At 57.1% G+C, this 12,288-nt stretch overlaps 1 protein-coding gene across 1 annotated transcript; it reads right to left on the bottom strand.

Annotated features, from left to right (window-relative positions):
• Positions 1-421: 421 nt before the first annotated feature.
• Positions 422-2,311, bottom strand: LOC126767081 (uncharacterized). Its single transcript, XM_050484693.1, is given in 3 exon segments — positions 422-1,527; positions 1,530-1,973; positions 2,095-2,311. Coding segments are annotated over 3 exon segments (1,767 nt in total).
• Positions 2,312-12,288: the final 9,977 nt, after the last annotated feature.

Raw genomic sequence — 12,288 nt, 5'->3', positions numbered from 1 at the left:
TGTGTGTGTGTGTGTGTGTGTGCGTCCAAGTGAGGTGTTAGGGTTAAAGCAAGATGAAAGAATGAATAAAAGTTCTTGCTCGATCTGCGCGGCACAAGGATGGCGAGAAAGAAAAAAAAAGAGACAGAGAGAAGTGTACGTTTGTTTGCTAAAAGATTACAGAATAGGAAAAAGTGAGAAGTAAGGCGTTCCTCTCCTTTTGTTTTCAACAATATCTGCGGGACGGTGATGTTCCAGAGAGAGAGAGAGAGAGAGAGAGGCCTTTTTCTCTACAGAAGTGCACCTGCATAGCGCATATCATAGAAAGGGGAAAACGTGAACACAAACGACGTTCCGTATTCCCAAAACTCTCTTCTTTCGTCTTTTGTTTTTTTTGTTGTGTTCTGATGTTGTTGTTTTTAAATTGCCTTACTTTTTTCTTCTATTCGTCAGGATCGCGATCCATCAGCAGTTGTGAACGCTGCTTTGCTTGCCAAATGGCCTCTGTATCCATCACGGAGGCTACATGGTCCTCCTCCTCATTGACCGCAACGTTCCTTCGCGGCTCGTGTTTGCCCAAATGCTCACTGCTCCCCTTCTCTACCGCTGCCCGATCGTTCGCGCTGTTAACGGGGGACATGGCGTTAGAGTACGTGAGGCTGGCCTCCTCCTCCTCCTCCTTTCGCCTTCGCCTTCGTCGCTCTTGACGTTGCCGGTGAAGCGGTTCGAGTTGGGCGCAGGTGACCGCAAGGCCGCCTCGCTCTTCCTTTTCTCTCCCTGCGACGATACCTCCGCGGTTGTCGTCGTGGTGGTGGTGGTGGTGACGGTGGTGTCTCCGTTGCACTCTGCGATGTCCTTCACGTGAGCTAGCGGGGGAGGGACAGACCCACCGGATCGACGCTGTGTCGCACCGAGCGCAGGATGGGGCAGAGCCGCGGGGTTGCTGACCGGACAGCCGCAGGCGATGGCGGCGGCGGCGGTCGTGGAGAAAGGGTGCGGGTGCTCCCTCCTCCACGCTAGGCATCGGACGCATCAGCTCCTGCGGCTCGCACGGCAGCGGCGCCTCGCGAAAGAAGGGATGCTCGAGAACCTCCGCGGCGGAGGGCCGGTCGGCCGGGTTCCACGAGAAGATGGCCTGGAAGAGGTCGAGACCGCTCTTCGGCAGCAGGTGGGCGTCGTAGCACGGGGTCTTCCGCGGGCTACTGCGCGACCCGCTGCGGTTGCCGTCCACCCCGTGATCCGCCACATCATAAAAGACCTCGCCAAGGCGGTTCTCTCGGTTCCAGCGTCCGATTGCCTTCAGCGCCTCCCTCGCCCTCGGCAGCTTGTAGACACCAGGAAAGCGCTCCTCGTCAGGAATGCCCAGCACATCGCACACGGCGAGCAGGTGCTGGTTCTCCTCCGCCGCACGAAAGAGCGGGGCCTTCAGGAACAACTCCGCCGCAACACAGCCCATGGACCACACGTCCATCGTGTGTGAGTAATCTGTGACCCCGAGGTGTAGTTCGGGGGCGCGGTACATGAGCGTCACGACGGTGGGGGTCAGCTGTGTCCCTCGCGGTAGTGCCGGCCGAGGCCGAAGTCGCACAGCTTCACGACGCCCTGTTCATTTAAAAGCACGTTTGAGGTTTTAATGTCCCGGTGGAGGACGCGGTGGGCGTGAAGGAAGGCCAGTCCACGGAAGAGCTGAAGCATGACGCACTTGACACGCGAGAGGAAGTTCTCCTCAACCGCTCTGCACCCGTGACTCCGCGAGGTGACATGCAGGTACGGCTGGTGAGGCGCCACGGCGCTGTAGCGCAGCATGTAGTTCTTCAAGTCAAAAGGGCAATATTCCATCACTAAATAGACGTCCTTTGCGCTGCTCCGATGCATCCCCACCGCCAATGGTGCTGGTGGCGGCGGCGGCGACGGCGGCAGCTGCTGCTGTGCTGCTGCTGCTGCTGCTGCTTTTTCCTTCCTCCTCTTCTCATCCTCCTTTTTTTCTCTTTGTCCTTTGCTTGCACGCCGTCGCCGGAAGGGATCGTTTCAACGGGAAGCGGGTCAGGGTTCAGGACGACCAACTCTTTCGCCGCGACAATATTCGGGTGCTGCAGCCGCAGCAACAAGTCAAACTCCTCAGCAAGTAGGGTGGGAAGCCGATCTGCGATTCTTGCAGCCACTGTTTCTTGATGTGCTTTAGCGCAAACACCTCGTGTGAGGCCTCCTCGATGGCGCGGAAACAACGCCGTAGACGCCTTGGGCGATGCAGTCTTGTCTCTGGTATGCGTGAACGTCCCGGCAGCGGTGGTGGCGCGGCGTCCCACTCACGTCCAGCGCCGCGTGTCGGCATTCGTAGCGATAGCGTTCATTTGGTGATAAAGCGGCAAGTTCAGTCGCCGTCTTTGGAGCTTGAGCGCCGCCTGAAAGCCGTCTTCCATGCTACTGACAAGATACGACCGCAGCAACGTGCCGCTTCCACCCGATTCCTCCATTCCCTCGTCCCTCGCAACCGCTTGCCCCCGGCAACGGCGCTACTGCGTGTTGCTGTAGCACTGGCCATTGCCAAGGTCGCGGCGTTCGCCACGGCGCGAGCCGTCACGGCCTTGGCAAGCACGTCCGTCTGGGAGTCGCGATACTTGAGCGTGGCCTGCGGGGGAAAGAAAGCTGGGTGGCGCGGAGATGGCAAGAGCCAGCCCGGCGTTCGGCAGGGGCGGCATGGCATAGTTGTTGCCGTTGCTCGACTCGACCAACTCCGCGGTAGGATGGCTTGCTGTCTCCGCGTTCTCCGAAGTCGCAGCAGGAGCGTCCTTCGCCGCGGCCCTGCGCGCCGTTCGCGTAAATCGCGTAGCTTATCGAGGGTGGAAGACATCGTCGGCGTATTGGGTTTGTCTTCAGTCTGCAGTGAAAAAAAAGGGGGGAAAGAAGGAGAACAAACGGAGAAATTAAAGAGAGGGGAGACAGAGAGCGGGAGTAGTGAGCATAGTTGTTGTGTGAAGCAACTTTTTCCTTATTTTTTTTCTCTTTCTTTCACTCTCCTTTTTATTTCTGTCTAAAAAGATTGTCCGTTCTCTCTATTTCTTTCGGGAGGGAGGGGGGGGTTCCTACCCGGAAGAGGGAAAAAAAGAAAAGGAAAGTTCAGTTCTATTTTCGTTGCGTTCGTCCACATTTTTTTGTAGTTGATTTGTTGCCCCACGTGCAACCACCAGCTCTTCAACGTGGGTGGAGAATCAAATTCTTTTGCACAATTCTTCTCTTTTTTTTTTTTTTTGGGGGGCTCTGAGAAACTTGTTGCCACTTCCACATCTTTCAGCTTCTTTCTTGTCGTTGGCATGGGGTTCTTCTTCTTTTCGTCTTGTTGTCTTTGAGTGTTGTTGCGAGTTGTTGGTTGCCACGGTGATGGTGGCGGGTGCAAGTGGCACAGAAACGTCCTTCCGCACCTCCTGTGCTGAAAAAGACAAAAAAGGAGAAAAAAAAGAAAAAAAAGACTAAGATTGGAGCAAACTCATCAAACGTAGGAGAAACAAAAAATAATAAAATAAAAAAAAAAAGAATATACCCGGAAAACATCTAGAATACAGTTACATCACGCAATAATTCAAAAAAAAAAAAAAAAAGGAAAAAAAAAAAAGGGTGACGTGTGGAGAGAAAGATAAAAACGGTTAAGATAATGAAAAGAACAAAGAGAGGAATCCACTCTCTCTTTTTCTTTTCTTTTTGCTCTCTCTCTCTCTCTCGTCTCTCGTTTGCTTACTTCTTGTCGGCGGCCGCGTGCTCCAGAGTTTGGCGAAATAGCAAATCGCGAGCGCCGTCACCAGATCCTCCGGGCGGCAGCCGTCCAGACAGATTGAAGCGCGGGTGTCAGGTGGGGCAACACGTACTTCATCAAATAGGTCTCCTTGGCAGTTCCACCGCAGCCCAGACGCTGAGGCATTAGCGCTCCTTGAGCTGCACGCCGCGCAGCATGTTTCGCTCAAACCGCATGTCGGCCTCCTCGCGGCGCTCGAGCGCCTCGTGAAGGGTGGCCCTCCAGATCGCAGCTGCGCCACGGCGCCTCCATCTCCTCCTGTTGTCGACCCTGCTGCCGGCCTCGTCCGGATCGACGGCGGTGTCTGCGGGGCCGAGCCGGCCTCGAAGCTGGCGACGCTCGTCTTGCTCGGGAGGGTGGTGAGTGGGCAGCGCTCGGTCGGCGGCTGCCGGGGCGGTGGAGGGCGCTGCCGCAAGGCTGCCTGGGGTCGCTCTATCGCGCGCGGGCACGAGGGCCTTGGTTTCCGTGCGGGGGGGGGGGGGGGAGAATCGTCCGGGTCAGCTTGTCGGCCAGCCACTGCAGCGGCTCCTCTGCCGCAGAGTAGGGCGGGGGGGCGGCTCTGTCGCTACCCATGGCCGGCAGGGCGGTGGTCGCCGAGATCCGTGCAGAAGGCGGACGGTTCGGGGTAATCACCAGCGTCGTGGACGTCGAGGTGCCGTCCACGTTGACTGAAGCTGACGTGGAAAGCACCGACAACAGCTCCTTCCGCATCGTCGCGGCATCGCGCGGGGGGACGGTAAGATGTCGACCTGTGCGGAGCGCGCCGTGGACGGCGGGCGCGGCCCCCTCGTTCTCCTCATCGCCTTCGCCTTCCCCGTCCGCGTCCTCTGCGGCGTCGTTGCCGTTGGCGCCGGTCAAGTGCTCCCGGGTGGCATGCACAAGAATCGGTTCGGCCGTCGCACCCGTCTTGGCGGGGTCTGCACGCTCTGCAGCCAGGTCACCAAGCTCTCCGTTGGCAAGGCGGTGGTGGCCCTGGTCGAAGACGCTGCATTGGGCAGCCTGTGGTGGTTCCGGTAGCGGCTCAGTTGCTGGTAGAAGGCGTCGCCCGTTGGCAGCAAGCTGTCGGCCAGGTCCATGAGCCTCTCCTTCAGCAGCACCTCGACAGCGTTGAGAGAGACCGGCGGCGTTGTCGCGCGGGAGAGGGGAATGTGCGTCCTCGTCGAAGCCAGACGCCGCTTCGTTCGTCACCTCGAGGGACGCCAGCCCGCTCGCGCTGGGGCTCCTACTCCGGTTCCCGGAGCGTGGTCTGGCGGTGGCCTTGCGCACCACCACCGTTTCACCCGAACTGCAGCGGCCGGTGAGGGGCGAGCTGACGTTCTTTGCGTCGCCCGTGTGCCGCGTGCCAGCGAGAGCGGCGTTCGCGTCACCGTACTCGGCGCGCATCTTCTCTCCTCCATCGTGGCGGCGGCGAGGGCCTGTAGCGTTTCGTCCCTGTCCTCGAGCACAATCACGTGGTCTGGATAGTAGCCCTCGTCCACGGCGGCGAGGACGCCTTCCTCAAGGGCGTCCATGCGGACGCGGTCAGCGCGCAGGTCGACCTCCAGCTCACGGCGATCCTCCTCGGAGAGCGTCTGCAGGTTGGCAAAGGGGAAGTCCGCGTCGATGGGGGGCGGCACCTCTTCGACCGCGGCGGGCACCGAGACGGGCGGGCCGCCGGCGGCTTCGTCGTCGGCAGACGCGGAGCGCGGCGTAGAACAGCAAACATGCCTGGCGGACAGTTGAGGGAAGTTGTGCAGCACATAGCCCTGGTTGCGACAGTCGGGCTGGCGAAGGCGCCAACGCATGAAGAAGGCCTTGGCCTCGTCGAGGTACTCCACGACGGACTCGGTGGGGTAGATTTTTCCTTCCCCTTCGCCTTGGTCGCGGTGGTGTTGGCCATCGCGGCAATCTCACGCGGTTGCGACGGCCGGTGGAAAAGGTCGAACTCACTTCGGAGACGCGTCCTTCACTCGTCTCATCTTCCTCGCGGTTGTCGTCGTCGTTGGCGTCCTCGCCTTCTTCGTCATCCTCGGCCTCCTCGTACCCTTCGCTATCGCTACCTCCTTGGTTCATGGTAGCGTCCGCGTCTTGGGCTTCCTCGCCTTCGTCTTCCTCCTCCTCTTCCTCTTCATCGGCCTCGGCGTCCTTGGGACGAGGGAGCACGCCATTCACCAGCTTTAGCGACATCGCCTTCACGGCCAGTCCGATACGCCAAGCGCAAGGCTTGGATGCACTTTTTCTTGAAGGTCCGCCGTGCGGATAGCCGCCAGGGCCCGCGCGCGGCCGCGACAGGCGTTGCCCTCCTCCTCCTGTTCCACCGCCTCCTGCACAACGTCCTCCTCGGCCTGGGTAAACATCTGCTCATCTTCCTCCTGTTCCTCGTCGTCTCCGGGGCGAGTTCCACATCGTCCTCCGCGTCTTCGGTGTAGCCTTGGATGCAGCGCTCCGTCAGCAGCTCCACCAGCGGCGCTCCGTGTGCGCCTTATCGTCGGAGAAGACGAGAGAGCTCAGAGACGGTGTCGTCCTTGTTTTGCTTGCGGCGCGCACCACCCGTGAACGAGGAGGAGGAGGGTCGCACATCCTCCTCCTCGCCGACCTTCCGGTCTCCTTCCTCACTCTCCTCCTCCTCGTCCTCCTCCTCTCCTCTTCGCCGCCGTCGTCGTCGTCGTCCGAGTTCACCTCCTCGCCAGGGGCGCGGGCGTGCCTCGCGCTCTTCTTCCTTGCGCCGCCGACGCTCCTCTCGCTCCTCGGCCAGCTTCGCCGCCGCCGCCTCCGCTCTGCCATCACCTCCTTCACGGCGGCGTGCACCGCGCTCCCAGCGAACGATGCATGCGTTTGCTGAGGAGGTCCACCAACTCGGCGCGCAACGTTGCCGCGTGCGCCTCGAAGGCGGTCGTCGCGACTTCCTCGGTTAGAAACGGCACCCCGTACTGCGAGGCGAGGCTAAGCGCGACGGTTTCCGCGCCACTCATGGGCGGACCAGTCACCATGACGCGGTTCGGCTGCAGCGCGCGCCCTCCTTGAACTGGTAGACGACCTTGTCAATGGCGGCGCTGAAGCCGTCAATAGCCATCCACCGCTCCTCGGGGAGAAAGCTCAGCGCGGCGTTAGGCTCCGCGCGAATGCTGGAGAGAAGGAAGCAGCGGAGCTCGTCGTTGCCGCCGCTAAAAAGGGGGTGCGTGGTGTTGTTTTCGTATTTGGCGCGCAGCTCCTCCACTTTCGGTGGCGCTGGCTCGATGGCGTCCAGGTAGTTCACCATCGTGTCCTCTGCTGGGACTTCACAGTCGAGCGGAGAGGCTGTGGCAATGGAGTCTGGGTTGCAAGACGGGCCTCGATGACCTGCAGGATCTTGCGGACGGTGAGATTGCCGCGGTCGACAGCGAATACGTAGCGGTCGTCATGCACGTCGTACGCGGAGCCAATCTTAAATAAGAGGGCGGCCAGGTCCTCTACGTGGATCGCGGGCACTATGTTTTCGGTGATGGCCTTTGGGATGCCAGCCAACATCCTAGAGGTGAAGGAGCGGCCGCTCGCGCACTTCTCCGACGTCCCTTCTTGCTGGAAGGCAGAGATGAAGTACTGGTAGAGAGGGCCCTCTCCCGCGCCGTAAGGCACCAGCGAAGACGACGTAGGTGTGCAGGGTCGCCGAGTTTGCCCGCTTCACGACGTGCTCGAGCGCCTTTGTGCTGGTAACGCGGGTGCGGCACGCGGGTGGTGTACTCCTCCTCGCTGAACTCGCGAAACGGGACGAGCTCGTCGTCGCCGAGGTCCTCGATAGGCTCGCGCAGTTCTGCGGGCAATTCCTCGTCTCGGCGAAGAGGTGGGGCTCGGCCAAAGCCGCTGACGCACTTGCACCATCTCCTCGTCGTCGTCCTCCACGCCGTCGGCCTCCAAGTTGGCGAGGCTCTCCTCCCCAGAAGGCGCGCCGCCCGCTCTCTCGCTCCTGTAGCCGCTTCTGGCGTGCCACCGCGCGCGCTCCGCAAGGAGCGTGTTCGACCATGTGAGGGCCGAGAGACCAGGACAAAGGTCTTCTCCACCTCGTACTGCGTGTTCATGAGCGCCTTGATGGCGCGCTCCGCCTCCATCGGGTCCTGGTCAACGACCGCGATGACGATGTCGTTCTCCAGTACGCATTCGCAGAACTCCAACGGGTACTCGCGGTAGGATGGGATCACGGTGGTGACATACGGGAGTCGTACGCGGGAGGCGGCGTGCAGCAGGACCGGGCGGTGACGGGGGGGAACAGGGGCATGTAGGGACCCTGTGCGTGGGGCGTCCCTTCTGACCGTAGCTTTGGCCCCGCCCGCTGCCGTGGAGCCGTGGGAAGAACGCAGAAGCCCCGCGGGCGGCACCGCCCGCTGCAAATCGACTGAAGGTGCTCGCGGCGCTCGTCAGCGTGACGTTAGCGCCGGGCACGCCGCCGCCCTGGGCGTCCCCTCCCTCCTCCTCCTCCTCCGGAAGGCAAGAGTGCCAGGCGCCAGATCCCTCCTCACCTTCAGCCGCCGCGTGATCTCAATCTCATACTCCCGCGCCGCGAACTGCCGGATCACGCGTTCGCCAACAAAGGAGTCTCCATTTAAGACGAGGACTCGCTTCATTTTTTTTCCTTTTTGTTGTTTTTTTTTTTTCTTTTACTGGTATGTGTTCTTCTCACACTTGTCTCGTTCCTCTTTTTCCTTATTTTTTGCCTGATTTGAGCGTGCGGGAGAGTTCTTGAAGGGGGAGTTCGAACAGATAGCTCTCAATAAAAGCCCAGAAAGAAGGACAAGAAGAAAGAAGGAGAGCAAGAGGGCCTCGCAACACTCTTTTCACGTATGGTGGACTCTGTGTGAGCTTGACTTCTCACGGTTGCTGTTGCTGAAGGGGGTGACGTGCATTCCAATTAAAGAAAAGCAAAAACAGAAGAAAAAGAGGTAGAAGGAAAAGCAGAAAAAGAGCGCTTGTTTTTGTTTGTTTGTTTGCATCTTCCAGACGGGTGGCTCCGGCAACAAAGCCTTTGGGTCTTGCAGGTGTTAATACTTTCGTTTCTCTGTGTTGCCACGTAGGTGTCAACCGCTTTTCTTGGCGTTGTGAAGGTTCCACCACCACCTCCTTTTGTTTTCTTTCACCATCTGCAGACATCTGGACACCTCTTCTGTTCATTTGTCGCTGGCTACTTGCTCTGTGCGTGTGCGTGTGCGTGCGGGGTGTGTGTGTGTCTGGGTGCGATCATTTTTTTTTTTTGGGGGATTGTGTGTGCGCGCGCGTATTGGGATGTTGAGTTGGGAGTGTTCTCATTACTCAGAATCAGGATTTACATCAAAACAGAGAGAGACGCTGGCAGACAACAAGGCACGCAAAGGCAACGATAAGACTAGCAAAGACTCGCGGTCGCCCCCTCCCCAGCAAAGCGTCAAAAGCAAAAAAAAAAGAGTGAGAAAGAGAAAGAGCGGGCGAGAAGCGGAATAGAGGGACAACGGGAAAGAAACGAATGAAGAAAAAAAGCGCGGAGAACACCAACGCAAACAAAAAAGCATCGCCAACAACAGCAAAAAAGGAAAATGGAGAGAGCAGCAACGACAGATCGTCTAGTCACAGATACGCGCATGCAAACCAAAAAAGAAAAAGAAAAAGAAGTAGCAGCACGTTCCTTCCCGTCCGACCGGCACCTCGTTTCCCTCTGCTTTTCGCCTCTCCATCGGCATCAATCGCCCAGTCGCTCAGGGATTGTTACTTTACATGGACTCTTCGTTTCCGCCGCGACGAGGGCAGCCCAGCATGGAAGCGTTGCCTCCGATTGTGTGCACGGATTTTGGCCGACAGTCGCGGGGACACCGTCGTCACCGACTTCTTCCGCGCAGACTTGGGTGCCTCGGCGTTGCCGGCTTTGGGCGTCTTGCCGGGGATGCGGCCTTGGTGGGGGCCAGTGGGCCTCTCAGAGGCCGCGCCCTTCTCTCTCCGCTTCCTCCGCGTCACCTCACCGCCCTTCATGAGGCCGCAATTCTCGCCATCCTCCAGCAGTGCCTCTCGTCGCCTTTCTCAACTCCGCTGCGTCGTGCATGTCGGCGTGAGCTGCACCAGCAGATCTTCTGGGTTCCACGCGGCGTCCTCGCCGAGCTCCGCGCGACAGGCAGTCAAGCAAGACATGCCGAACTCGCCATGGATCGACTGCAGAAGCTGGAGTCCCAGTTGTTCTTGATGTCGAGGTCAGTGAGCCGAGGCATCGGCGCCTGATAGCCCGTCGGTGCCTCGGTAGTCCGCTTCCGGGCAGCCGCTTCTCCCGTTGCCTGCCAGCAGAGCGGCGGACTCGGCGCCGTTGGAGGTCTTCGTCCCCCACCGCCTTCAGGTTCTTCGGCACTGCATCCTTCACCTGCCTCATCAAGCCGAAAGCGTCAGCGGTGCTGCGTTTCCGTTGAGCCAGCCCCCTTTGTGGTCTCCTCGTCCGCCTTGAGGTGCTTCCGGTTGGAGCGGCGGCCGTACTGTGGTCGTGATGAAAGAGGGCGGCTCGTCGCGGACTTCCCGCTCACCAAACAATGGTGGTCATTGCATGGCACCGCATCGTTTAACTTCCGCGGCGAGGCGGCGGCTTCTGCCCTCCAACGTCTGCGCCTGCAAAGGTTGAGGAGAACACGGATATCGCGCGCGTCACTTCCTCTCGTTCGTTTTGTTTTCCTTTTTTAAAGAAACAAAAAGATTTGCTATCTAAAAATAGGCTGTACAATAGAAAAAAAGAAAAAAAAGAAAAAACGTGAGAGAAGAAAGGGTGAGGTAAGAAACGGATACACTTCTTCTCTCTTCGTAATAGAAGAACGAACAAAAGGACTAAAGAGAACGGCGAACAGGCTCATCCGGTATGTCATGTTGCTGCAGAGGATGTGCCGATGGAAGGCGGGGGGGAAGGCACATGCTTCCTGATTGACAGCACTCTACACTTCCCTTCTCTTACCATCCCAATCTTTCGCCGTGAAAGAAAAGAAAAAAAAAGCAGTTGGTCTTTTTTTACTCAAGCTATTTTTGTGTGTGTGCTGCTGTTGGTGTTGTGCTCTTGGCGCTCTCGTGCGAGCGACCAACGCCACACAAAAAAAAAATGCTCGACGACCACAACAATAGAAGAAAAAAAAAGAAAAAAAGGTAACAGAGAGGGAGGAAGAGAAAACAGCAAACAAGAAAAAAAGAAAGAAGAAAGAAGCACAGAGAGAAGGAAAAGAAAAGAACGAGAAAGAAAGAAAAAAAGAAAAAAACTGGCGCTCTCTCTCTTTCTCTCTTTTTTTTTTTTACTGCAACGTTTAAATGCATCGTCTTGTTGTCGCTCATTTCTTTCCCTTTTGAGAAATACCACTTTTTTTGTTGTTTTTTTTTTTCCCCTTCTCTCATCACTTCTCCTCCTTCACTCCTCCGTTTCTTGTTCCGCTTCCATCAGTTCCCACGCTGCCCTCACGGGCTCGCTTGGCACTCGCCCCCTTCCCCCTGGTCGCCTTGTCAAAGCAGCCTCCGCCTCCTTCTTCTTCGCGCCGCCTTCCTTCTCCTCATCCTTTAGCACCGTCATCAGCACAACGTGCTCGCCGCGAAGAAGAATCAAGCCGAGTGTGCGTACCGGGAGAGGTTCTCCTCCTTCATTTTCTGGGTGACTGGTTTGAGACTCCAGAGGTACTCATAGACGATGTTCATGTGCTGGTCAAAAACGAGCAGGCGGCCGGTGAGCTCCCCGCCGTCGTCCATCACAACTCTCATCGCGGTTGATGTTGCTCAGCATGTTTGTCTTCAACACTCATCTGCTCTTCGCCTTCTCTTTCTCTGCCTTGTTTCCGTTTTTTCTCTCTACGCTGTGTATGTGAACCGTGCTACAAGTGAAGCGCACCCCGAAGGTTCTAGTTTGTTATTTTATTGAAAAAAAATGAAAAAAAAAAGAGAGAGAAGTATCTGTGCGTTGAGTGATAGAATAGTGCTTTTCTTTTTCCTGCTTCCGGAGGAGAAGGTTGAGAGAAGGTATAAACCATTGGGCAATGCCCCTCGTCTCTAGCACATAGACACTCTGGAAGAGGTGCCAAAAAGAAAAAAAGCAAGGAGGGAAACCACATTTCTCCATGGAAAGACAGTAGTGACACCAGCGTACGTTCAAAACGCTCCTTTTTCGCTCCTTTTTCGCTGGACCTGTTCTTTTCTTTTTTCTCGGTTGAGTTGTTGTTTTCTTGTTGTGTGTGTGTGTGTGTGTGTGTGTGTGTGTGTGTTTAAGTCGTCAACACAAGAGTGATTTTGCATCAAGAACGTATTATGCCTCAAAAAAAAAAAAAAGATAGCATCCTTAAACGAAGTTTGTTTTATTGGTGTAACCAATCGAAAGACAGAAGGGAAGAAGAAAGAGAAAAGGGGATAAAACGAAAGAACGAAAGTGAACAGCAAAAGAGCACGTTTGTCTCTCTCTCCATGTGTGTGTGTTGTCCACGACGTACCTCTCTTTCTTCTTTTCCTCTTTTCTCCCTCCTCTTCTCATTTCTTACCGCCGTCCCTGCTCTTTATCTTGTTGCGTTTCTCCAGTTGCTTGCTTCCGCGACGAACGCTAAAGC

This window comes from Bactrocera neohumeralis, unplaced genomic scaffold (genome assembly GCF_024586455.1).
Source record: "Bactrocera neohumeralis isolate Rockhampton unplaced genomic scaffold, APGP_CSIRO_Bneo_wtdbg2-racon-allhic-juicebox.fasta_v2 ctg3966, whole genome shotgun sequence".
NCBI classification, from domain to species: domain Eukaryota; kingdom Metazoa; phylum Arthropoda; class Insecta; order Diptera; family Tephritidae; genus Bactrocera; species Bactrocera neohumeralis.
This window is presented reverse-complemented; position numbering and strand designations above follow the sequence as displayed.